At 40.7% G+C, this 27,174-nt stretch overlaps 1 protein-coding gene across 1 annotated transcript in view; it reads left to right on the forward strand.

The window, feature by feature from the left end:
* The window catches only part of mctp1a (multiple C2 domains, transmembrane 1a), a 137,037-nt gene that overhangs the window by 83,430 nt on the left and 26,433 nt on the right, over nucleotides 1–27,174 (forward strand). The window contains exons 10-16 of the mRNA XM_030780967.1: nucleotides 2,545–2,638; nucleotides 8,475–8,577; nucleotides 9,984–10,086; nucleotides 10,668–10,769; nucleotides 11,270–11,344; nucleotides 13,763–13,882; nucleotides 21,277–21,396. Of these exons, the coding sequence (XP_030636827.1) occupies nucleotides 2,545–2,638; nucleotides 8,475–8,577; nucleotides 9,984–10,086; nucleotides 10,668–10,769; nucleotides 11,270–11,344; nucleotides 13,763–13,882; nucleotides 21,277–21,396 (717 nt within the window). The remainder of the gene's footprint in view (nucleotides 1–2,544; nucleotides 2,639–8,474; nucleotides 8,578–9,983; nucleotides 10,087–10,667; nucleotides 10,770–11,269; nucleotides 11,345–13,762; nucleotides 13,883–21,276; nucleotides 21,397–27,174) is intronic.

Consider the following 27,174-nt stretch of genomic DNA (forward strand, 5'->3'; position numbering starts at 1 on the left):
GGGGTTCAGTCTAGATGCTGATGACGTGGGAGAGGCATTGGGGTTCAGTCTAGATGCTGACATGGGAGAAGCATTGGGGTTCAGTCTAGATGCTGAGGATGTCTTCTGCTGTATTTTGGCCTTTTTTCCCTGGGAAGGAACGAAAGGCCACTGTGTTTGTGTTGGTAAAGCTGTTATTGTAAGCAGACAGGAATTATGCATTTTAATGGGTGAGAGGGGGAGAGAGAGAGAGAGAGAGAGGGAGGAAGACTCGGCTATAATGGACGTTAATGGGCGTCATAACCATGGTGACCTCTGCTCAAACTGAGGCACCCAATTCCTCGTTCGCGCTTTCGCTCACCTTAAAATCAGAGTGCAGACAAGTGTACAGGAGAGAGAGAGGGAGAGAGAGGGGGTGGGGGCGGAGAAAGAGATGGGCAATGTGGAGGGAAAAAGTGAGGGGAGGGGGGGAGAAGAGGGAAGCTGTTAGCATTCCATTTTTATTATGACATTTCACAGTCATCCGATTTAATGTCCTCTGACCGGATTGTCCGGGTGGGAGACGCGGGGACCGAAATGTTATTTAGCGCATTGATAAAAGGTGCGCGGCAGCCAGATGACAGCCAGGCAGAGGGCTCCATTCGCTGACATTCATTTTCTCCGCCAACTGAGATGGAGTAAGACGTCACGGTGACAAGCTGTCAATCAACCCCTGAGCCCCGCCATCTAACCCCCCCCCCTCCCTCCTCCTCCCTTTCGGTCACCGCTGACTACCCCCCCCCCCCCCCCCCACCCATTTATGGGACATGGCCGTACTTCGTCTTTGCCTTCCTTATGAGCTTTTCTCTGGCCCTCATTGCCGGGGGGGTGGAGATGGCGAGAGTGTGGGGGTGGGGGGGGTGGGAAAAATATTCTACAGCCTTTCATTAAAAAAATAAAGAGGCCCCATCTCCAGGGCTTTTCAATCTCTCCGTCTGTCTGTTGAAGGGGTGTGAAAAGCCAGCGCCTCTTGCAAATCAGAAATTCCCCAGTTATGGAAATGTTCTGGCTTACAAAAGTCTGAGGGTTTTTTCTTTTCTTTTTTTTTTTTTTGCTCTTTTGAAGAGCCAATAATCATAAATAACAAGTTGGAGTATCTGTAGAGAAATCGTGTATTAAAGTTGTGTGGAAAGAGATTTTTTTTTTTCGCTTGTCCCTCACTCCTCTCCTCCTCAGTCAGAGAGATTTTTTTTTTTGACAATAATATCTTCTGTAACAGGCAAAAAGCTGACAGAGTTTATAATGAATTAAGTCTGTAGCCTAGTCCTGCCTTGAAAAATTCAAATTATAATCATTCCTGTGGATATGTATGGAGCTTATTGCCAGAAAGAAAAAATAAATTGAAGAACATTTTTAATGCTTTAAAAGCACGGCTGTAATACTCTCCCAGTGTCACCCATGTTCTGTGTGCGCGTGTGCGCGGGCGCACGTGTGTGGGTGCGTGTGTGTGTCTATGTCATTATGTGTCTTAGTATCTGTGTTTGTGAGGGACAGGGGCATGTTTTATTGGCTGTCTGTGTTCCTGTGTTTTTAATTTGTCAGAACTTTATCTTCACAAAATATATCTCCTCAAGACAACCAACTCCTGGATTAAAGCGCCTGTACACACACACACACACACACGCACACACACACACACACGTTCACAGGATGACTACATTTAACCCCTCTCTTCTGGCTGTCAAATACTGATGAAGGCGTCTAAAGTACTGGTGTTTATTAAATTATTTGGCTTGGGAGAGTTGACAGTTCTGTTTCTGTGTAGATATTTTAGTTTTGACACCCGTGTCTGTGTATCATAAATAGGTTTGCGTTTGCTTTTTTTGTTTGTTTGTTTGTTTGTTTATTTGTCTGTGTTTGTGCGTCTTCTCTCCAGAACTAAAATAAGATACAGATTTTTGAGACGTTTATGGGGTAATGGTATTGTCTAGCAGTTATGTCAGCTTCCAGTGGTCATCATTAACACAATTACCACACTGCTGTGACAATGCTTACTTCATTTCACTGTAGGAAACACTCAGAAACCAACACAGTCAATTCCCCAAACCCTCAGATACACTGTCCTTTTTATATTACATCTCCTTTAGTTGTGCTGTCTTTGCATGCCAAATTTTCATTCACACATGCACTCTCGTTTATATATATATATATATATATATATATATATATATATATATATATATATACTCTCCTTTATATAAAGAGAGGTTGTCTCTGTCTGTCTCTCACAGTATCTCTCCACAGTGGCCTGCCTCAGGTCTTGTGACAGCTTTCATAACTTACCTAACATAATGTGTGTGTGTGTGTGTGTGTGTGTGTGTGCACGTGTGTGTACAGCAGGTCAGCTGAGCTATGAAACAGATGGTTGAATTTAATGTTAATTCAGCCTTTTATTGCTTTGCAACAATAAAATGAGGGATGTAATAACTTACAGAAAATATAAAAACATCTATATACATGTTAAAATTTTTGTCCTGTGTCCAGTTTACTTGTTGACATTCTCTTTCTGTCTGTTGGTCTGTTTAGAGCTTGCTGAGGTCTTTTAACAACATAAAAGATGTGGGTGTGGTACAGGTAAAGGTCATCCGAGCAGAGGGACTAATGGCGGCAGACGTAACAGGTAAAAACACACACACACACACACACACAACCTGATGAAATATAATGTTTCCTAATATCATCACATCTGGGCAATGTGCGTTTTTTTTTTTCAGAAATTTTTACTACAAGTTAGTTAATCATAAGAAATGAGTTTTTTAAAGGAGACTTTGGTTGTGAGAAAATGTCATTTGAATTGTCAGACTTCTTTAGCCTCTTGGCTGATTCTAATTGAGAGCTTAGTTTGTGGAGTCTAACTGGATAATATTTTATCTCACGTCACATTAATAAAAGTCAGCGATTGAATTTAGAGGTATGTGGTTGCACACTCAGGTTGAGTAGGATGTATGTAATCTAGTAAGCCATCTCTCTGCTGTTTGTCTACTTTACTGTATGGTTTTTAATAACAGTCCAAACCAAACCATGGCTCAAAAACACTGTCTTACTTGTAATGAAGTTGACAGTAGACAGTCCTAGTTTTTCTCAGTATACATTGTCTGGTTGGAAAAAGGCTGGATGAAGATCTTTTTTTTTACGGGGGTGGGGGGGGGGGGCGCACCTATTAACACAGATACCCTGCAGGTCAGTCATTTCTTTAATGCTAATTCTGAACTCACTGGCACAAACAGCGGAGTGTATGTCTAGATTTGTTTTTTAATAAAACATTTACATGGCCCTCTGAGACTTTCTGACCTCAATACATGAGCACTGGCTCAGTCTGGGTGTTAAAAGAATATTTTTATCAGGGCTTATCTATGTCTGCCCCTTTCATTCGCTCTGGTTTGGAAACTTTTGCTTAAGATTCAGTATCGCTTATTGAGGTCACTTTCTCGATGTCTGTGGAGATGAGGGAATTGATCTCTTATTTCGTTTTGAAGTTTGACTGTGGGCTGAACGGTTTCATATGTCATTTCTCAGAAATGTGAAGGTTTGTTACCTATTAGCTTTGTGTAAAAAAGAGCCAAGCATATCTATATGAAAGGAGCAGAGAGAACAGCCACTGGCTCCCCCTGATCTCTCTCTCACACACACACAGACACACACACATTCACTGTCATTTTAACACCTTTGGAAAGTGATTATCATAGTCACACTTCATTCTTGATCACCCGGGCTGCTTTACTTGGTGTCCGTGTTTGAGAAATGATAATGAAACATTTTCTGTCTAATTAGAAAAGTGTGAGAGTACTTTTGATACGACTCAGTTGCTTCAGATTTTCAGTAAAGCATATTAATTATTGTTTGGGATGAAAGGAACAGAGGATTAAAATGGGGAGGACAAGAGACAAGAAGAGATAGGGATGGAGGACAAGGATAGCGAGAGAGAGACAGAGAGACAGAGAGAGAGAGAGAGAGAGAGATGATGCTGGAGAGGTCATTAACAGTGCTATCCTGAGGGTGCAGAATTTCTGAGGCTTCTTCTCTCTGTAAGCCAAACATTATGTTTGGCTATCTGCAGTAGTCTTTAATTAAGACATATTCAATAGCCCCTGCCACACACACACACACACACACACACACACACTTCACACCTCAGCAACTGCCCCCTTTCTCTTCGGGGGTCTGGCTGGGAGTGTTGACCTTGTGGTGCGGACCGCGGTTCCCTTGGGAACGGACCACCTCATGAGTTTAAATTTCACACACTTCTCCCGCCCGGTCTCCTGACACAAAGAGCTCCAGACAAAACCCCTGCAAAGAGCAGCAGCCCACTCCAACAAGCCAGGCTTCAACTCGACGCGTCTGGATGTGTCAGCCAACACGGTTAAGGGCCAGAGCACAGACCTGCTTTAATAGAGAGCTCACAGAGAGAGAGAGAGAGAGAGAAAGAGAGAGGGAACGAGGGAGGGGGAGAGAGAGTGTGTGGAGGAACACTCGTCACATCTTTTCTTTATTTTTTTTTGTCACATCTCTTTTTCTTTCTCTTCCCTACTCCCTTTCTTTACTTTTCTTTCACTCTCGTTAAGACTCAAATTTCACCCCCCCCCTCCTTACAGCCCATCTCTCTCTCTCTCTCTCTCTCTCTCTCTCTCTCTCTCTCTCTCTATGTGCTGTTGTAATTAATTGAGGCGTTTATCTGGAGTGACCCTTCTCCAGGTCTGTGAGAGTGATTGAGAACGGTGTGTTAATCCACCCCAGCAGAGCGACAGGGTGGACGGCTGTCATCTCACTTTGAGTTCCACCCTGTTTGGTAAAGCTGATTCACATGGCATGTTAACTGGATATACATCAATTAAAAAAGCAAACAAAAAACATAAACAAAACAAAACAACAAAAAAGACAAGATACAAATACAGTTCAGAAACACTCTTCAGTTCCTTACAGCCCACTGCATACTGTACTTACAGCAATGTTTTTATTGGGACTGTAAGTGACAAATTGTCGATCTATGATAATCCTACATTCTATGATAATGATAATCATCATATTGAATATGAGGATGTGTTTAGTATAAATGTCAGATCATAAATCCTATGTGTCAGAAAAATAACAAAAATATAATGTAATATACATTATATTTATAATATATATAACAGATATATATGTACATGTGTATATATATATGTGTGTGTGTGTGTGTGTGTGTGTGTGTGTATGTGTGTGTGTGTGTGTGTGTTTGTGTATAAAATCAATATATAACTATTAATCTGAGTGTCTTCATCAGTTTCATCCAAATTCAGTGCTCAGTGCTGAAATGAATATTCGGTAGGTGTGAAAAATGGCTTTGTTATTATAATTTTTTTAAATCATGCTGTAGTGTTGTAATAACTGTCCAGGTCTAAGAGGAGCTGGAGACAGCCAAGACATGTGAGCATGGCTTTTATGTTTCTCTGAATTTTCATTTCAAACCGCTTCCAGACCTGTAAAAATGTAATTAACATGCCGTACTTTTCCACTCCTCACGCTCATTAAAATCGCCGCAAAAATGAGTTTGAACTTATCTTGACAGTCAAGTGCTGGCGTTTAGTCATCTGCACCCGGGAATAGCATTTGGTTGGCCACACCTGGGGAGTCAAAGTTTCCTTCAAAGCTTAGCATGAAATCCACTCAGACAGCTACCCCACAAACAAGGTCAGAGTTCGTTGCCGTGGAAAGCTGTGTGTCGGTGCAGGGACCGTAGCCCATTACACAGTGAAGATGCCATGGATGTTCCTATGGTCCTGCATCTATCAATCTGCAAAAATTCAGCGATGTTAATATTGACTTTAACCTTTTTTTGGGATGGGAGAGAAGCTTTTTTAACAGGCTGTGTTACGTTAAAATCAGGGCTTAATCAACAGCAGACTAGTATTCATGCAGATATTTAGATAGTCATTTAGTTATCTTTGTGAAAGTTCCCACACTGTCCCACTGATGAATTATACTTATTGATGAGATTATTTTGACGTTCTAGTTGTGGTTTCATCCAGTCATATAATGTGATGGACCTGTGGAATGTCCTAAATAGAATCTAAATATTGTATGTGTTTATACTTTAAATGTTTAAACTTAAAATGTTTGTGTTTTGCAAGATCTCTCTCTCACTCTTTTTTTAATTATTTCAAATTATTCTCACAGTAATTTTAATGTAGCACTAAATTACCCCTTAAACAAATTCTGCATTATCTGTGTGTGTTGATTCTGCTTAGTCAAATAATTGCATTTCTCAAAGTAGACAGCTTCTCTCTGTATTGCAGATTACAGTGTAAATACAGACAGTTTCTCTCTGTATTACAGATTACAATGTAAATATAGATAATTTATCTATCAATGTTACAGATTACAGTGTGAATACAGATAAGATCTCTATCAAAATTGCAGATTACAGTGTAAATAAAGATAACTTCTCTATCAATATTACAGATTACAGTGTAAATATAGATAACCTCTCTATCAGTATTACAGATTACAGTGTAAATATAGATAACTTCTCTATCAATATTACAGATTACAGTGTAAATATAGATAACTTCTCTATCAGTATTACAGATGACAGTGTAAATATAGATAACTTCTCTATCAGTATTACAGATTACAGTGTAAATATAGATAACTTCTCTATCAATATTACAGATGACAGTGTAAATATAGATAACTTCTCTATCAGTATTACAGATGACAGTGTAAATATAGATAACTTCTCTATCAATATTACAGATTACAGTGTAAATATAGATAACTTCTCTATCAGTATTACAGATTACAGTGTAGATACAGACCACTTCTGTTTACATATTACAAATTACAGTGTAAATATAGACAATCTTCTTTCCATATTGCAGATTCCGGTGTGAATGTAGATCCCATCTCACTCCATATTACAGATTACAGTGTAAATGTTGGCCACTTCTGTAGCATTTGTATACAGCGTACTCTGTTCATATTAGCCACTGTGGTGAATATGAAAATGAATTTACCCTGAAGCGGCAGATCAATGTGTCAGTCAGAGAGAGCGGTCGTACGACAGCTGAGACTTTCCATTGATCACTCTGACATTTATTTTACACATCAGCTAAATGTCCTGCTCCTGTCGTAACTTTTCTATAAACTCTATGAATCAATGATGTTATTCACATTCAGAGAAATGACATTTCTTCTTTAACTTCAGCCTAAAACTTCAGAGCTCAGTTTCTAGAACCATGTGATACCATTCGCTTTTGGTGTATAGAAATCTTTTTTTTTTCTTACTGTGGGAATATAGATATTTCTATAAATATAAATATCTTCATTATTTTTTTTTTTTTTTTGTTGCCTGACCCAGCTTTTAAAAATTATGTTCTTGAACAAACAATAAAAGTGTTCCCAAATGTTTAGTTAGAAGTTGAGATCAAAGCAGATATTAGGAGTTTTTCTCAGGGTGTTAAAAATGTAGTCCTCCCTGTTACACATAAATATTTTCATGTCTATTTTAAAACGCACATTTCAAAGCATATAGGACAGTTTGATTAATTTGTCTCCCAATGAGTCGACTGATTTTAATGATGTCTTTGTTACATTAATTCAAGATATTTATGTATGCGTGTACATATTTATTTATTTGTGTGTCTGCCTGTTTATTTGTTTTTCTGCTTAAAAACTTGGTTTTCCCAGGCTTAAAAGTTTGGTTACCTTTGAGAGGATCAATGTGGCAAAACAAACATTGATTTTGTACTTTATTTATGGCTTTATCTTTTTATTTAAACAGAACGAGTCCGGAGTTTTAAAGCTGGAACTTTAAAGACAGCTTCCCTTTGAAAAATGAATGGGTCTTTTGCACGGTTTATTACGTCAAAATATTCATCAAACCATTGCATTGTTTTGTTTCTGAAAGATTTCTTCTTGTTCATGTTGCTCATTTGCCGCTGGTAGTATGATTTGAAATCTTCACCTCCACAGTTTTTGACATGTTATTGGAGGCGCGGTGCGTGACCCTGTTCTGAAATGCTCTATCTACATGCTGGTGTGCGAGAGATGCCCCCCCCCCCCCCAACGCCAAAGCCCGGGGCCAGCGCAGACGCTGTAATACTTATCTACCCCCGGTGCTGAGGGGGGAGGGATCACAGCAGGCCACGCTGTGACTTTGCACAGGGGCAATAAGAACATATCAAATAATTCCTGGAAATGATAAGTTGGTGGGTAAAGCTGTGTCCTGGGGCAGGCTGTGTTGGAGTGTGATCTTCCTCCTCAGGCTGTGTAAGCAACTCTTTTATCAGAGAGAGAGAGTCTGTCATTTCCCTGTTTGCAGACCACTGGATTACTCCACAGTAAAGGAATCGCTGATAAAGTTAATGTCACTCGCCTCCTCCTCATCAGTTTATCTGTGTGCGTGTGTGTGTGTATGTGGGTGTGTGTGTGTGTCTGTGTGTCTGTGTGTGTGTGTGTGTGTATATGTTTTCTCACAGGCAAGAGTGATCCCTTCTGTGTAGTGGAGCTTAACAACGACCGACTGCAGACACACACTGTTTACAAAAACCTCAACCCAGAGTGGAACAAAGTCTTCACATTGTGAGTGTTCTGTGAAAAACCCAGAAATATACAGGCTTTTTAACATACCAATGAGCCTCACACACATACACATACACACACACACACACACCTCTTTTATCTTGCTGGTTTGTCAGGACAAATATTTATCATACACAATTATGGAGTAATAACATATCAAGATGGAAGTTTTTTCTTTTGTCTCTCGACACTGAAAATGTATTTCTTCTCCAAAAATAAATAAATAAATAAAATAGACACTGTCTTCACAGTCATACACTCTAGTAGTTATTATTGTAAGAATACACAAATTTCTGTCCAACAATCTACGATATATTTTCTGTTAAGATAAACTCCTTTTTTTTGACACTAAAACAAAACTGCAATATTCATTTAGATATTACCATTTAAAAAAATATGTTAAGAGAAATGTTTTTCATTTTTTGTCAGACCCAAACACCTGCAGATGTGATAGATATTCAAATATAAATACAAAATTAATTATAAAGTTACGTTCAATCAATATACTATTGAAATAGAAATTTTGACTGGCTATGGTACATTAATACAGCTAAAAGTTTTTTATAGTCATATTCCAATATGATGAACTGAGTTATGTGCATCAAGGAATGATTTCATTTTATCTGGAAGTAAAATAAGTGAAATAAGTAAAAATGTATTTTAATGTAAAATAAGTTAATCTCATAAAAAAAAGAACAATGTGATATAGTGATGGAACAGGAATGATGATATTGTAAAAGTTATGACCATCATACACTTATTAATTTTGAGAGCGGGAATACCGTAGCATAAAAGAGCTGATGTCGTCTGATTTGCTTTGTTGAATTTTTTTTTTTTTTTTTTTAAATTTGATGCTGTTAAAGGTTTTTCTATAAATATCCATTTCCTTTAGGATCTCCAGTAGTTTTAACCTCCAGAACAAAATTACATTCCCCTCTATAAGTTCAATTACTCTGCACTATGATAATGTGCAGTACATAATTTTGACATTAGTTTGAAATCTAGAGTCTTTCCCATTGATGTTTTTTTTCCCCCTCATAATCTTTCAATCTTCCTGTCTGGAAATCCATTTGTGAATTCCCATGGAAAGCTGGGTAATCTAGCCGCTCCTCGGAGCGTCCCAAAACCCCGTCTCTTTAAGGCTAACCTCATTTCCTTTCATTAGTCTTCTCCTCCTTAGCCTAGTTTTCAAAGATAGCGTTTCAAAAGAAAGAGTCACAGCATCTTTCTCTGTTTAACCCTCACACAATGGATTCTGTCACTACAGCTTTAAATGAATCAAATTTTGTCATGACTTCAAAGATCTTTCTTTTTTTTTTTTCCTTTTTTTTTTGGTTCCTGATGTTTAATATTAGTGAATGACTTTTTTTTTCTCTTTTCCTTTCTGGTATCCGTCTTTCGACTAGCAACGTGAAAGACATCCACTCGGTGCTAGAGGTGACTGTGTTTGATGAGGACAGAGACAGGAGTGCAGACTTCCTGGGAAAAGTGGCCATTCCTTTGTTAAACGTGAGTCACCCGCCTGCTAGACAAACATCCCCACTGTTTGACTCCCAAAATCAAGCAAGTCAACAAGTAATCAGGTCCATCAGTCAATTAATCAATAAAGAAATAAATAGATCAATAATCTTAAAAAACGCCCAGAAATAAGCACAAAAAGAAGTACAGATGGAAATGGATAGACAAAGAAAGAAAGAAAAAGAAATGAATGAATAAATAAAAATAAAAATGAAGGGACAGCAGACCTGGCAAGTCTCTTTTTTTTTTTTTTTTGTAATCACACTGCGAGGAGGAAAGACAGAAGAAAACAGAAAATGAAACGGCCTTATATTGAAAAAAAAAAAAATAAGAGGAATAAAAAGAAGGAGAAGAAGAAGAAGAGTAATGTTCCCTCCCGGTCTGCTTGAATCCTCAGGATAGTTAATTTGTGGTTGACAATAGTCGGGCTGTAATGAACAGGTACTTGTCATAGCCGCCACAGTTGTTTTGGACTCCCTGTCAAACGCAGCAGCTGGGGGTCAGAGGTCAGGCGAGGAGTGTATTCAGCGGGGTATAGCCAGACAGACGGATGTCATGTCTCTCTCCCGCAGATCCAAAACGGAGAACGCAAAGCTTACGCCTTGAAAAGCAAGGAGCTGACGGGGCCAACAAAAGGGGTCATCTTTCTCGAAATAGACGTGATTTATAATGCTGTAAGTCCCTCGCTTTTTCTCACTCCTTTTTCTTTTCTTTTTTCTTTTCACCCCTCCCCTCTTTTTTCCTGTTTGTCAGTGCCCCCCCCCCTTTGCTGCCATTCTGATAGTTCAAGTCCTGTTCTTCCCCATTCCTCCTCTTTTCCTTTTTAATTACGGATTGGTTCTCTTCTTTCCTTTGTTTACGTGTGCGTGTGGCACTGACAGTGTGTCACAACCGCCATTTTAGAATGTGTGTCGGCGCATTGAGAGATTGATACTCTGAAATGGAGGAGTGTGGCAATGCATTGTAATTAATACATCCATAATATTAACACAACCTCCAGTGGTGTCAAAACTCAAAATAGTGTTCTTCAACCACCACTTTGAACATTTTAGAATATGGCTTGAAAGAGCTGGATTTCTCTACCACGAATTATCTGTTAACTTTCTTTTTTCTGTGTTTTTGTGTGCGTGTGTGTGTGTGTGTGTGTGTGTGTGTGTGTGTGTGTGTGTGCAAGGTAAAAGCTGGTCTCAGAACCCTAGTACCCATTGAACAGAAGTATTTTGAAGAAGAACCCAGAGTTTCCAAACAGGTATTAAAAACACCTCTCTCTGTCACTATAGAGATAAATACAGTTTTCACTGATGTTTAAATGCTTATCTATGTGTGCATTCAAATACACATGGCTTGTCAGACGTGTTTCAGTAGGACCACAGCAATGGTGACAGGGGTCCTTCTCACAGCCCCTCTCCCTCTCTCTCTCTCTCTCTCTCTCTCTCTCTCTCCCTCTCTCTCTCTCTCTCTCTCTCTCTCTCTCTCCCTCTCTGTCTCTGTCTCCTTTGCGCCCTCCCTGTTCTGGGGCTGTTGAATAGACATGTCAGGTTGTCAGGGCTGTGTGTGCATAAATAGATTGGCCATCTTTAGCTGGGCTTGTGTGGCACTGTGGCAGGGCTCCTCATTGTCACTGCGCTCGCTGTGTCCTCCAAATAAAACCCTGAATCAGACGAGCTGCTCCAGATCAGACCGGTCACGGAAATACAGCCTCAGGCAACGTATACACACACACGCACATTCTCACCACACACACACACACTTTTTCACCCAACACACACACACACACACACACACACACACACACACAAACACACGCATTTTTCAACACACACACATTCTCACCACACACACACACATACTTTTTCACCCAACACACACACATTCAACACTCGCACACATGCACACGCAGGCACGCACACATACACACACACACTACACGTACATATACACACAGACACACACACAAGTACACGCAAGCACATTCAAACGCATACATAAGTACACACTGAAGCACAATCACATGCAGGTACAAGCTCAAACTGTCTCTCCCACACACACACACCCACACACACACACACACACACACACACACCACCACCACAGTGATTTGACTGGAGTACATTCTCACTTATGAGAGTCCTTGTGTGCGTGGTTACATGTTTGATACAGAGGAAGGTAAATGAGACAGTAAGGAAAAGGGGAGAGACTGAACATGGGGCCAAGCTATGACAAACATGTGTACCCAAAAACTTCAACTTGGCCCCTTAGAGACTTTTTGAAGTTGATGTGTCTCTGTGTGGTATCTGATGTTTGATTATATATATATATATTATATTATATATATATATACATATATTTGATATGTTGCTTTGTCATAGCTCTGTTTGTCTAATTAGATGTTATATTACGTGATATCATCTCTTCTCAGTACATTTCACCTCTCGTTTTCTCCCCTGTTATTTTGTCCCAGATGACAAACAAAATGCCTTGGTTAAAAGGGACGGGGTGAATCTCTTGATCTGCCTAAGTAAATGTGGATATTTTGGTATGATGAAAGCATTGTAATTTTACAGCCAATTTGGGATTTTTGTTTCCTGTTTCATCTTGTTGAGAACAGAAGTCATTTACAGTTTCTCATTATTCTGAATAATAAAAGAAGAGCCCATTTTGTTTTAAAGAAGAAAAAGAGAAAGAGAAAGGAAAAAAAAACAAAGCAAACTTCTCCAAATGTCTTTGAAATGTTTACAAAAGACTTTGTGTGTTTGTATGAGTGTGTGTGTGTGCGTGTGTGTGTGCGTGTGGCATGCGTGCGTGCGTGCGTGTGTGTATGTGTGTTTGTGCGTGTGTGCGTGTGTGCGTGCGTGCGTGCGTGCGGCATGCGTGCGTGCGTGTATGTGTGTGCATGCATGTGTGTGTGTGCGTGTGTGCGCGCGTGCGGCATGCGTGCGTGCGTGTGTGTATGTGTGTGCGTGCGTGCGTGTGTGCATGTGCTCAGGCATAGCTCTTGTCTGATACCCTCCCCAGTATGGTTGGACTGGTTTTTCAGACTGGCTTTGGTTCTCTCCTGTTATTCCCAGACAAACAGTGTCTTGGGACAGCAGTGCCTTTTTCTGTCGAGCAACTGCCAAACTCAGTCCAGGCTTTTCAAAGCAGGCCAGAATCTCACACTGACTTTACCTGAAATTTCAGCAGCTAAACCACAACAAGTATGCCAAACTCCAGTCAGCCCCAGGCGTCTGTAGCTTGGCATTCATAAACCCCCGATAATACTTCATATATTTATATAGAGGTGAATTTTAAATGACTGCTCCATCATCAACACAAGATGTAGATATAAGATAATTTCTGAATGAATGATTAGTCGTTTTAAGTTGACTGCATATTAACAGTTGAACCATACTTGTACTCACTGACTATGTTTTGTGCTCAGAGTTTTTAGGACCCAGATAAGACACAAAAATAAGACATGGATATTAATCACACATTGTCATATGGTCACACAGGACATATAGTTATGATATTCATTATTAATACGCGTTTGAGAGGCCTTTGTGAGGTGTTGTGTGACATTTATAATTCTAAAAAGTGCTGTACATATAAAGTTGAATTGAATTGAACTGAAGATGTTGATGACAGAAGCTACAGTGTTCACTCGCACTCTTTTGTTTTTGTCCAGTTGCTGTTGCGGAATTTTAACCGTGTAAGACGGTGTGTTTTCTTCCTCATTAATGTGGGCTGCTACATCAACAGCTGTTTCGAATGGGAGTCCCCTCAACGTAGCATCTGTGCCTTTCTGGTGAGACGAACACACACACACACTCCACACATACACACACACACACACACACACATACACACACATGCACATGCACGCACACACACACCCCAAAACTACTGCTTCCTCTAAGACTAGTGTGGAAATGTATTGTAGTGTATTTGAGAGAGTGAGATGTGTTAGATTGTCATCACAGTGACATGTGACTCTTGTCCTTTCTCTGGTCACTGGTCTTCTTTCCCTCCATGCCTCAGTCAGCCTCACAACGCTGATACACTGTCAGTATCGCACATCCCAAATGCACTCTCTCAAAACTTACACAAAAGGTCACATGAGAAAGTTATCTCTCTGGTCTTGGAATAGTGGTCCCTTCCCTTAAGAGGAAACATGGTTAACTCTCCCTCTCCTTCTTTCTCTCTCTGTCTCTCCCTCTGTCTCTGTCTGTCTGTCTCTCTCTCTCTATCTCTCTCTCAACTGAATGGCAAACAGGAGTATAATTGGACAGCTGATCTTTTGTGTAAAGAACACCCTTTCCTGAGTGTTGTGTTTGTGTGTGTGTGTGTGTGTGTGTGTTCTACTGTAGAGCAACCTGACTAATCCTGTACTCCAATGGTGAATAAATTGCTGTGGAATCTGTCTCTTCTTTAGCTTTAATGTAGCTCCACATGTCGCCGTGGTAACCATTAACATTTGCCATTTGACACATTCTAATTTCTGTACCGCTCTGAAAAGGCTGCGTCAGGTCGCCAAAGTGAGGTGACAAGGAGACTGTATCGATCAGCTAGCATTTAGGTTTTACATTTTTTTCCCTCTCTATCCCGCTTTCTTGGAAAAAAAAAAAGAAAAAAAAAACATGAGTTAAAATGTCACCGAGGGAAATGTCAAGACAGTCAAAAAAGAAACACTAGGTTGCATCTGTCTTTTCTTAAGTGTGTGGTTATTATTAAGGCTAATTATTTAGTCTCTCTCTCTCTCCCTGTCTCTCTCTCTCTCTCTAATGACTTCACTCATTTCTCTAAGCACTGTTTACTGCTCACCATCTGGTTCAGGGAAAGTTGTACTGGGTTTGTGCGGCTGCTCTGTGTTGCTTTGCTCAGACGGTCTTAGACTAGTCAGAGAGTGACAGACAGGTGAGACACAGAGGAGGATTTCTCAGTCAGAAAGTTCCAGAAAGCCCTATCTGCTTCCGCTCAAAGGTTAGCCACAGCAAAGGCTGTGCCAACGTGGCAGATGTGGAAGTGTAGGGCAAAGCTGAGAGGAGCTGTTATTTGAGAATACAACACTTTGGAGCATGTGTCTTTTGACACCGTGTAGCTCTGAATTTTTTGGGGGGGATTTTTCAGGTTTGACTGTTTTGTTGTTTTGACTGGGTTTTTTTTTTGTTTCTTTTTTGCTGAAATGTAATCGTTTCCGCAGCAGTATGTTGCTGGTAGATTTTCTCATTTTATGATCAAATTCTTCATTTTTTTTAATAGTTCTACGGATTTCTAGGCATAAATTTGAACACAAAGACACCCACACATGCACACACACACACACAAGCACACGTGCACGTGCACACACACACACACACACACACACACACACACACACACATACACACACACACACACACACACATACTCAAGGATACACTGATTACTAGACCTACATGACAGTGATGCATTGTTATAAGAGACTAAGCTGAAGCTAGGTGTGCATTGTGTGTGTATATGTGAAAGTGTGTGTGTTTGTGTGTGTGTGTGTGTGTGTGTGTGTGTGTGTGTGTGTGTGTGTGTGTGTGAGTATAAGCATTTGCACATACCCTCTCTGCCTCCACACCTGTAAGCTGAGTGCTCTCCACCTCTCTCCTGTTCGCCCTCTCTCCTCTGTCAATGCCTTCCATTGTGGGCTAGCCTGGCATCAGGTTTAAAAACCCACCTCATGCCAGCTCTCTCCGTGTGTGTGCGTGTATGTGTGTGTGTGTGTGCGTGTGTGTGTGCGCGCGCGCGCTACATCGGGAAGCTCCAGGGATTGGGCAGGCCTCACCAACTCTTCCTCCAAACAAATTTGCAGTAACTTTAGCTGCAATTTGGCCCTCAATTGGGGACAAATCGAGGGGGGTATTGTGTGACAGAGTAAGGCGAGTTGGCCTTATTAGATGGGGTGAGGCCGAGGGAAATAAAAGCCCTGCTCTTTCCTGGTGGGGGCCGAAAGCCGGGCCCTTATCAGCCCCACAGCCAAGACAAGAGAGCTACACTACTGCAGGAAACTGAAGGAGCCCTCGCCTGCTTTGCATTTAGATAAAATACACTCTTCCTAAAAAGAAAAAAAAGGAAGAAGGGAAGACTAAGTTTAACACTCTGTGTGTGTGTGTGTGTGTGTGTGTGTGTGTAGGCTGGTCAGCTGAGTTAAATGCAGTATAAAATAGTAACATATAAATGACAGATTAATTGTAACTTTCTATCAGAAATGAAAGGCTTAAAGGAACCATTCTGAGTGTTGGTCAGGGGTAATTCTTCAGACAGATTTGGAACAGCCCAGCCCAATTATGAGTCCCTTTTTTGTCTGTTTGTTTTTTTTTAGTGTGTCAGAATTATTGGTAGTAGATTTGATCTTTTTTTGTGGTCTTCAGTGATTGGAGGGCCCTTGTCTGCTAGCCTCTGAACTAACCTAATCAATTTGACAAAAGTTAAGACCACGTTCGGAAGAAGAAAAAAATAACCCAGTCTTGTTTTATGAAGTGCCAGAAGATGGCAGTGGAGTATCACCAAAGCCCGACCACTCTCCCCAAACTGGTCCGGCCAAAAAAAAAAGAGAGAGAGAGAGATAAATGAATTATTGAAGCCAGTAATCAGTCGCTCATTTGGCGTATTTCTGTTTGCCGTTGGCAGGGCTTAAGATAATCAAGAGAACTATGATGGCTCAATTTGTGATTTTTTTTTTTCTCTCCGAGTGTTAGGGTTTGTTTTTAGAGTGTGCAGGCAAACGTACTTTTTAATGTGTTAACTCTCAAATGCATTCTCTGGAGTGCTTGTACCCCACTCGGCTTGTGTGAAGTGCCAGAAAGATATTAAAAAACCTCAGTGCCAAAACTAGCTCACTCTCCCATGCACAATATTAGTGAGACGTTACAAACACTTGGCTGCCTGGAAACCTCGCCTTTCAAAAACGGTTCTATAAGGGCCTTTAGCTTGAGTGCTCTTCTCAATGAGATATCAAAACTAACTGATGTTTTTTGGTACACACACACACACACACACACACACACACCTATGTATACAAAATTGTACCTCCTACCTCATGTTGACAGTAGACTTGGGTGATTTTGTGTCTTGCTAATTAAAAAAAATCAATTATGGTAGAACAGTGGTATGGTACAGTGGTCTTCCATTGTGCAAATATACATAATCTTCAGACTGAAAGAGAGTCTGAGATTGCATTAAATGATTTACATTTGAAATTACCAAGCTGTTAAGATTAAAGTTACTAAATATGTTGCCTCGTAGAATTACCTTAAGATCTGGAGAGTGAGAGAGAGAGAGCAAGAGAACCAAGTTTTTTCATTTTTACTTTGAATCCCCATCTGCGTCATATGTAAGTGATTATCCCTCTATGCTTTTAGTGAAGAAAAAAAAATATTGTTCTGCTTTTGTTCAAGTTATAGAGAGCTAAAGAACCTGAAATGGAATATTAAAGTAAAGTAATAATTGATCAGTAATGAGAATTAAGGTTTTAGTGTTGTACGTCATATGTCATTTTTTTTTTGGTTTCATATGGTGTTGTGTTGTCTGCTGATCTGACTGACGCTTTGTCGTGTGAATGAAAGCGTGTGTTTCACTTGTGGGTGAAACAGTGCAGAACCTGAGTATAAGACCGCACATGGGACAGAGGAAACTGAGCCCCTCTGCCCCACAATGGCCGCCGCCGAAAGAACCACAGGTGACCGGTCATGTGACCTCCTGGATGCGCTTCAACAAAAACGTCCGATCCCACGGCCACGGATACAATTTCTCTTTCCCTCCTTCTTTTTTCCTCCTCATTTTATCCTCTAGCCGGCCTTCTCTGGTTATGCGTCTCCAGGGTTATACCCCCTCCCCTCCCCTCCCCATACAGGTCTGTCGGTGGGGTGATTTTGGGGTGATGTGGGTCCCTGGTGTACGAGAAGGACCCCTCGGTGTTTGGGGCGTATCCCGCGGGCCCTAAGACTGTGTGAAAAGAGCGGGGTCACCTCTGAACGGAAGGGGTGTCAGCTAACTCTGCCTGTCAGTCAAAGAGCCAGCCGCGGGCTAGAATAACGGAGTGGAGAGTGTCCAGAGGCAGGTTAACTAACTGCAGGCCCATGAAAACTAGCCGGACATCAAGGAGCAGAGACAAAGGAAGGCTTTTTTAGCTTTCTGTAAGTGATAGATTGGAAAGAGATTCATTTAGCTGGGTTTACCTCTTTGAGCTTTTGTGTATGTGTGTATGTGTGTGTGTGTGTGTGTGCGTGGGTGTGTGAATGTAAGACTTTAATAAGCTAAAAAGTTTTGTAGACATCAGATTCACACTTAATATCACAATCGAAATTAAGGCTTTTTTATTATTAAGTGCATTCAATTATGTGTTATTATATATGAGGCATTTCAAAATTATATTGCAAATGTTGTAAACATATGCATGCACTGCATTTCAGAACATACCTTTTTAAAATTCTGCTCATTTCAATCATTTTCAATACTATTCTCCGGCAGAACTGATTTTTGAGATGAGTCGTCAAAATTTTTTGAGAGGAGTTTTGACAGCTCTGATAAAATATTTTGCTGCAGTGTGCTTAAAATTGGGGTTTCGCTGAATTATATATCATAGAATTTTATTTTTACAGCACTCACGGGATGCACGCAACAGGAATTAAATTGGTTAAGGGTATGTTGAAGAGACAGAACACCGCCTAAAGAGTGTACGTGAGAGAGAGAGAGAGAGAGAGAGAAAGAGAGAAAGAGAGGGAGAGATGTAGATGCCTTTTTCGAGTGTTTGGGTTCTTTGTGCCGTCTCACTGCAGAGTTCTGACAAGCAGAGGTTGAATCCGTGATCTTGAAACATATTGAAGTTGGAAGACAGGTAGAATGTGTTTGCCTGTAAACAATGCTGAATTATTGAAGATTATTTTTCCCCCCCGTATTCCCTAAACAGCTCTTTATGAAGACTAGGGAAAGAAAGTTGTGTAATCTGTTGTTTTTTGGGCGGCAGCTGTACTGTCATGGACAGAGCCCATTAGAATAAAGATATTTAGCCTGAAGCACTATGCAAATGTTCAAGCCAATTCATTTGTTATGTATAATTTATGTCTTTGTTTTGTTTGAATATGGATAGATCTTTATTTTATGATTTTTACATTAGTGAGCAGTTTTGTATCGTTATGGTCCAGTCAGTATTTAACAGTTCAAATTAATTTAGACATTAATCTAATACACTTTTGTTCAAAAATATAACACAGCCAATGTCTTCTTTCACATATAGGTAAGGTAAGACTCTGGATCAATTTTTTGACATTTTGATGTAGTTTGTGTTATCTGATGTATGGCTTTGTTAGAATTCATTCAGTTTAATCTTACTGTCATTTTTCTCCCCTATTGCTCCATTGTTGTTAAAAAAATCTAATCCTGTGGGAACTGAAAACTAGTTGTATCTTTACATTGTTATCTGTATGATATTTCTTCTGTATCAAGCATCTGAGAGGTCTGAATGTCTGACAGGAGATTTGGAACTCTTTGAGATGTAGGGATATATAGGTATAACAACAAGTGGGAAAGGGGGGTCTGTGTGTGTGTAAATGCAGTGTGTGTGTGTGTCTGTGTGTGTTTGTGTGGTCATCTGTAGCAGTAAGGACGTAAAGACATTGAGCACTGAGATAAGAGCTCACCTGAACAGCTCAGAAAAGCCTCCAAACTCTGTGTAAATCCGTTGTCGGTATCTATGTGTACACGAGGGTGCGTGTGTGTGTGTGTGTGCGTGTGCATGTGCGTGTGTGCGGATGTGTGTGTGTGTGTGTGTGTGTGCACGTGCGTGTATGGATGTGTGTGTGTGATGTCTGTGTGTATCTGCTGGATGTCGGGCTCCATTCTGTGTATACACAGACGTATTGTTCTCATCACTCTGAAGAGTCTACATTATATTGTATGGCGCACAAATAAAAAAAAAGATTTTCCTTAGAAATAGTAATGATAAATAAATGAATAGTGGCAATTTTACATAGCCATGGTAAGTGGACATAACATTAATATTCATCATGAAAACCAATTTTTTTAGACATTTCTTCTTTCATCATTATTGTTTTTCTTATTGTCAGTGAGTGAAACACTTTCTCTCTCTCTACATCCTTACACTGCAGTAAATATCATTCACACACACAAAAAAAGAAAGACACAAACCAAAAAAACCCTAATGAATATGCGGTTGTGTTTTTTTTTTCTATGAAGCGCAGGATGTTTTTATGTCTTTCATTTTGATGAATCGATGTAGTTTGGAAAGATGGACATGTTTCTGTGAGGTTTGCACATTTTAATTTCTGATTTGTGACATAAATAAGAATTAATCACATCTACCTGAAAACAGCAGAAATGTATTGGAACATGTTCTTAAACAAAATGACAAATGGCACTGGAATTAAAATGAATAAATTAGAGGACAACCTTACCTAGACTTCAGGTTTTGGTAACAAATCCTTGTAGCTAGGATATTTAAGCCTGACTAAAAATGGCTAGAGCTAAAAGTGTCATTTTTTTATTTGATATTTCTTTTTGTTGTTTATTATAATTATTATTTGGACTGGTACGCACATACCACTTTGCAAATGAAACACACATTTCAGACAGATGAACTTCATATTTTTGAAAGTAATTAATCGATTTATTAGTCGTTTTGCCAGTCTCAGTGTGTTAACTTTTACATGTACTATTAATCAAATCTCATCGACCCGTCATATGTCAGGATAACTCATATTATAGAAAACATTTCCTCATGAACTGACACTCTGGGGAAGATTATATGAGTAATGGACGAGTAACTGGGTTTTCTGAGGGGTGAAGGTACATGACAAGATGGGGATTCCTGGTGATTCTGTCGGTATAGCCACATATACAGTGCATCACGGACTTGCCTCTGATGTCTTACCTGCTCCATACAGCCGATCTTCTGAGTTCAATCCTTCAGCACTAGAATTCAGTGTAATTTACAGATAAACTGTATGAGTCAGATTTAATCATCTACAAATGTGTTTGAAGTTTTCCTATGTTACTGTGTGGTTTTGCATGTTACAATAGCAACATAAATGGGTTGATTAGTTTTGAGATAATTTCAGCCAATTTTTAATTGCTTAGATAACTTATGTGAAAATCTGAATTTATTTTTAACCATGTGAATGTGATCTTCTCTAACCCTCTCTCTCTGTTTTTTAGCTTTTTGTAGTCGTTGTGTGGAATTTCGAGCTCTATATGATTCCGTTGGCCCTCCTGCTACCGCTCGCCTGGAACTATATTCTCATCACCTCGGGGAAGGACACGAGGCAGGGAGATGTGGTGAGTGCTCCTGCACACTGACCTGCAGTTGTATCCCTCCACTGTTACAGTCCTAATTGTTATCTGTGCTGAGTGGCTAATTACTACATTTCTTTTGTTGAGTTGTATGTGTCAGTGAAGAGGCTGCACGGCCACTTTTCAACAGTACCTCAAGTGCTAAATGTACAGTAAAATTCAATCGCATGAATACAACCCTAATTATCAACAAATTTACCATCATTTAATAGAACTTTCACAGGAATTAATGTAGTACCTGGGATATGAATAAAGTGATGGCGGTTTCTTTAAGCATTGTGTAAGACAGAAAAATAGACATAATTTCAGACATCTTATTGCTTTCAAAAATAATGAACCATAAATTGACAGCCTTGAAGAGTTGGAAGGATTTTTTTTTTGTATTAAATGAAGCAGTCTTTGTCCAGAAGAGGCTTAAATGTATCTTTATCAGTCATAGAAAGTGTCGGTGTAACTACACATGAAACAGTTTTGTTTTACATAAAAGATTGTGTCGGTACTTGTCATTGAGATGGTGGCAGGTATCGTGCAGGATTTATGTGTATCAGTTGCTGAGGAAAACCACAGAGGTTGAGTGTGAATCCACCTTTTTTAGATTCATTCCAATAAGGGCTGCTTTTCTAGATCCTACAGGCTTTCCGAGGAATGAAAACATTTTTAGAACAAGAGTTTTTTGTGCCTTACGGAAGCAGAGTCCTGAATGACAGTGTATGTTTATCAGTGTAGAGGGACTTTAACTGTTATTTAGACTTTCTCAGTGGAGAAGGATTTCTTACTGAAAAGAATTTTCTCACCTAAGCAGTCAAAGACAGTTGACCATACAGGCAATGAACATGTAACATCTCTCTTAGCTCAGAGATGTTTAGTTACAACACCGTCTCATTTACTCCTCTTATTGCGAGTTCTTATACCTCCCAACATGACAGAGTGTGTTTGTGCGTGGTGTGTATCTAAGTGCTGAACAAGGTAAACAGAGAGTCTGTGTTTCTTGGCGCTGTCCCCCCATAAATGTCTTTTCTCGCCTGTAGATGGCGACATTGCTTGCAAAATAAACAAAAAACAACTCGCCGCATATTTCACTATCATTTATATATTAATGTGCATTTAGACACACACTTATACACATACACACACGCACGCACACGCACATACACACCCCCTGATCGTATGCATTTTAGCTTAACTGAATACATTATAAAAGAAAGTTAACATGGCAACTGCATCTTCTCTCCATGTAAGACTGTACATTTAAACTGTGGTAACTGCACAATACACACACACACAAACACTTGCACAAAGACATGCGCATACATGCACACACACACACACACACACACACACAATAATATTCCTTCATTCATACACTTCATTCACTACACTTGTAATCTTTGCTTCAAAGTATATCAATAAGTATTCAGTAGGTCTCTGTTAAGTACTCCATGGCACTCACAAAATATCCCTTTCTTCTTTTCTTTTCTTTTTATCCTTTTTTGCCCTTCCATTGGCTGAGGAGTCAGTATTGGAACATCAGGTGATGGGTGAAAGTTCACAGTCCCAGGGTTGTTGGATATAAAACAAGCTGGAGGTTATTCTTCTAAATAAACCTCTGTTCCCCCTCAACCTATTTCTTTCTTTTCTTACTTTCTTTCACTCCATTGTTCTGCCTTTTGACGACTGTAACCACAACAGATGATGGGTTTCCGCTGGCCGGGTCGGCACTGTAAACAAACACACACACACACAAACACATACACACACACACACACACACACACACACACACACACAACACAAAGATCTGGGTTTCATTAACCCGTCAGTACCACACTCTCTGCCCTTCATTTACATACCACACTCAGCTTATTACCAACCCTCAGGAACTAACCCTGTGTGTGTGTATGTGTGTGCGTATGTGTGTGTGCGTGCATGTGTGTGTATGTGCGCGCGTGCTTGTGTGTGTGTGTCTGGGTGTCTGTTCTGTGTGGACGTTAGTGCATGTTGGTTTATGTTTATTATTTGTGTGTGTGTGTCTGGGTGTCTGTTGATGTGTGTGGACGTGTGTGCGTGTGCGTATTAGTGTATGTTTATTATTTGTGTGTGCGGCTGTGGGTATATGTGTCTGAATGTATACATGCACCTGTTTTCCTATTACTTGTCTACACATGTGTGTGCAAAGTGTTTATATGTGTGCGTGCACGTGTGTCTGCACATATTGGTTTTCTGGATCTCTTTTTCTCTTTAAATGTATTATCCTTGAATCCCCTCAGCATATGAAATTCAGTGACATCCTACGTGGCTTCATTTATTGTACTAACCCTGGTTTTTTATATTCTTTGATGATACAGTGGACTCGTTGAGAAACTGCCCACTTTTGTCTGGGCTTTGATATTGTCCATATTCTGCTGAAGGAAAGGTTCGTTCAGAGATGTGACACTGGCTTTTGAAAGGCCTAATATTCTCTGTGGAAGTTTATCAGTGATGTTTCTGTAGCTGAGTGAAGATGCCAGACTCATTCTAACTGACAGGATGCAATTTCAGATAGTGCTAACTCCAGCCCACTGCTAAGGCAAGTGTGGGCAGCTTCCTCACAGAGGGAAAGAGAGAGAGAGAGAGAGAGGATTGGCTCATCCAGCACAACAGTGTTTCCAACTGGCTTGTTTGACATCCAGACATTAGCATCTCTTTGCACTGGGTTTTTAAAGAGCAACATCTGTATGTGTCTCTTGCTTTGCTCTCATTCACACGCTTACACAAACACAGACGCACACGGAGACACACTACATATGCAAAGATTCCAGAGATGAATGTACCTTCTCATTCGCATACAATCCCTCTTTTTTAGTTATAATAGTGTTTCCAGTAGTGTGTCATATGTGGTAGGAAGTGGCAATGCTCTGATTGCTCCCATGGCTTTGTCTTTTTGCCTGGAAATTGGAAGAAGAAGAAGAAAAAAAACCTGCCAGCAATTCCTTTAAACAACATGTAAATTTAAGCCGTCGCGCCTTGCCAAAGGTTAGCGTCCGGAAAGCTGCGGTTTCCAAAGGATTCGGATGATGAAAACAGCAAAAGAAATCTCTCCTGTGCTTTGAGTTTGGAGGACAGTCATTGAATAGAATGCTTTTTTTTTTTTTAAATGGCACCAGCCAATTCAACATCTCTTTTTGAGTCATCTGCCACAAACCACAATAAAGTGCGAGGGGAAAAAACTTGTCTGTAAGCAGGTCATCACCTTTCGGGGTGTAAGGTTAGCTCGACTCTTAACCTGTTGTTGGCTAACCTCTGACTCAAGCTTTCTCTCCTCTTCCTTCGTGTGCAACCTCTCCACCAATTACGTGACCCTTCTGTCACAGCCCGTTCTTGTTAAATGCTTTTTTTTTTTCCATCCATCTGGAAAGGGCTATTCTCTAAACTCCAGGCTAAACTCCCACCAGCCGCTGTCCCTTTGAAATAATGTGAGGCACATGAAGGAAAGAGCCAAAGGCCATTTGAGTGGTGGATGGTGCGTCAGCATGGGGTTGGGTTGGGCCTGAGATTTAATGGATTTAAATAAATTGGGCGAAGGTGGAAATGTCACCAAATAGAGACGCCAGACAAACAGGTCACGATGTTTGAACGTCGCCATCAAGAGGTGGCTCTAAAGTCGACCTATTTTGGGGTAGGACCCCCAGCATCATAGATTTTAACCTCTTTGTACAACTGAGAACTTCCTCCCCCTCCGGTTATGAGAGCGCCTCCTGCTGGTTGGGAGGTAATTGTGCGCTCAGATAAGAACACTACAGAGCTGCATATAAAGCCAAGCCAAGCTGACAGCACCTGCCAATGACTGCTGCCCACGCCCCACCCCCCCACAGAGAAACTGAGAACTCTACTTCTTCCCTGATGCTAACCCCACCACCCGCCCCAACCCTGCGGGCACCCACTGTTTGTTTGGAAAGCTGGAAGCGTTTGGTGGGGTTAGCCCATGATCTCTTGGGCTCAGTGAAGCGTTGGACAGCTCAGCTGGAACGAGGGGAAGAGAGAAGCCCTGGGCTGGCCTGGGTAGACCTGCCGCCAATGAACCACTGGCCCAGAAAACAGTTTACCAGATGTTGCAAAGACGTTAATTATAGCACAAACCGTCAGAGCTCTAGAGAAACACGCACTGACGTCTTTTTCACCTGCTGACGTGCAATTAACCAACTTGAAGCCCATCTCACCCACCCTGTCGGTGCAAGGGAGCAGGAACTTAATGGCTACATCTTAGCTGCTTTTTTCCTGGAGAGATTTTTTTTATATAATTTTTTTTCTCTTTGGTCTTCCTGATTGGTTTTCTGTATTTTTTGTGTATTTTTATGCTCTTGGGTAGAAATGACCATGGTAACAGTGCATATTGTTTAGTTGTAACATCAGAATTCGCTTATTTTGCGCGTGACTGAAACAATTAACTTATGTGACAAAGGCCCATCTGGACTCAGATTTGCAGATACTGACATTCTGTAAGGATTTTGAGTTTTTGAGTGTTTTTTATTTTTGGGGAGGGGGGGGCAGGCTCTGACCACAAAATGAAATTATGACATATCCATTCGCGAATCCATTGCTTTCTTACAATTTGATCTATGGCTTGCCTGAAAACTAGGGAAGCGTTGCAGTAATACTGACGGCTGTTTATGAAGAAATATTGACAGATTTTGCTGTCAGATTTGTTACAGAGTTCATTTGCTCCATCAGTAGTCAGGATGCCAGATGTAGCGGCTTGTCTCGGCCGCAGAGACAAGGAATCAGAGACAGCTGACAGGACTGAAGTTTCTCCCTCATGGCCTCCTCTCTTTCCAGAAAACCTGTCGATACCGTTTCGCTCCCTCCGTCCTCTTGCACGGCCAAAGATCTGCTGCCGTCGTTATTGTCAACTCGTGCGTACAGCAAAAGAACAAGAGTGAAGTATTTTGATATCTTATCACTGTAGTTCGCTTGATCAAATTTTGGTGAAAGATGTAAAACAGTTTGTGAGAGAATGAACTGCTTCTGCTCCTACCAACCAAAATTTGTTGTAGGATTAAGCTGTTCAGGAGAAGAACAGCAACAAAAAAAAAACAAGTGATAAGGTTTTTTTTGTAAGCTTGTTCTAGTTTCGTCTGGTTGAAGACATATGTCTCCGTCTTTTGGCTCGTCTGTAATTTAAAAAACAAAAGTGCTAATATAGACAGTGTAGCATGAATGAAGGAGGTGCTGTCTTGTTCCCCACCGCCTACTCTTACAGGTGGGTTGCGTTGAGGGGGAATGGGGCCTGTCAAAATCTCCACCAACGTCAATCACACACACAAAAAGAGAGAGAGAGAGAGACAGAGAGAGAGAGAGAGAGAGAGAGAGAGAGAAATGGAGCAGCGGCTGTGTCGTTTTCCTGCTCCTGAAGGCACTTCATGGTTGCAGCTCATCTTTACATTCAGCAGGCTCAGTGTTTCTTTGTTTTTTTTTGGGGGGGGGTTGCTGAGGGTTGAGTCGTCGATTTGGGACAGCTAACGGAAGGAAGGAGGGAGCGTGACAGAGGTGTAGGAGGAGGAAGACGAGGAGGATGAAGGGCCTTTTATCCGCCTCAGTGCCGCCCGCCACCTCCTTTCTGTCTTCGTGCCCTCATCATTCAGACAGCGATTCTCCTGTGCCTGGCAGAATCTTCTCCGTTGCTGGCATGCCAACCCTTGACAGATGACAAAATGAAAAGGTCATGTCACTTTGAACTGGCAGTGCGCGTGCCCCATTGAGTTCCCCTGGTGTTGCCGCGGCAACCCAG

The sequence above is a fragment of the Chanos chanos genome, chromosome 1 (assembly GCF_902362185.1).
Source record: "Chanos chanos chromosome 1, fChaCha1.1, whole genome shotgun sequence".
Lineage (NCBI taxonomy): Eukaryota > Metazoa > Chordata > Actinopteri > Gonorynchiformes > Chanidae > Chanos > Chanos chanos.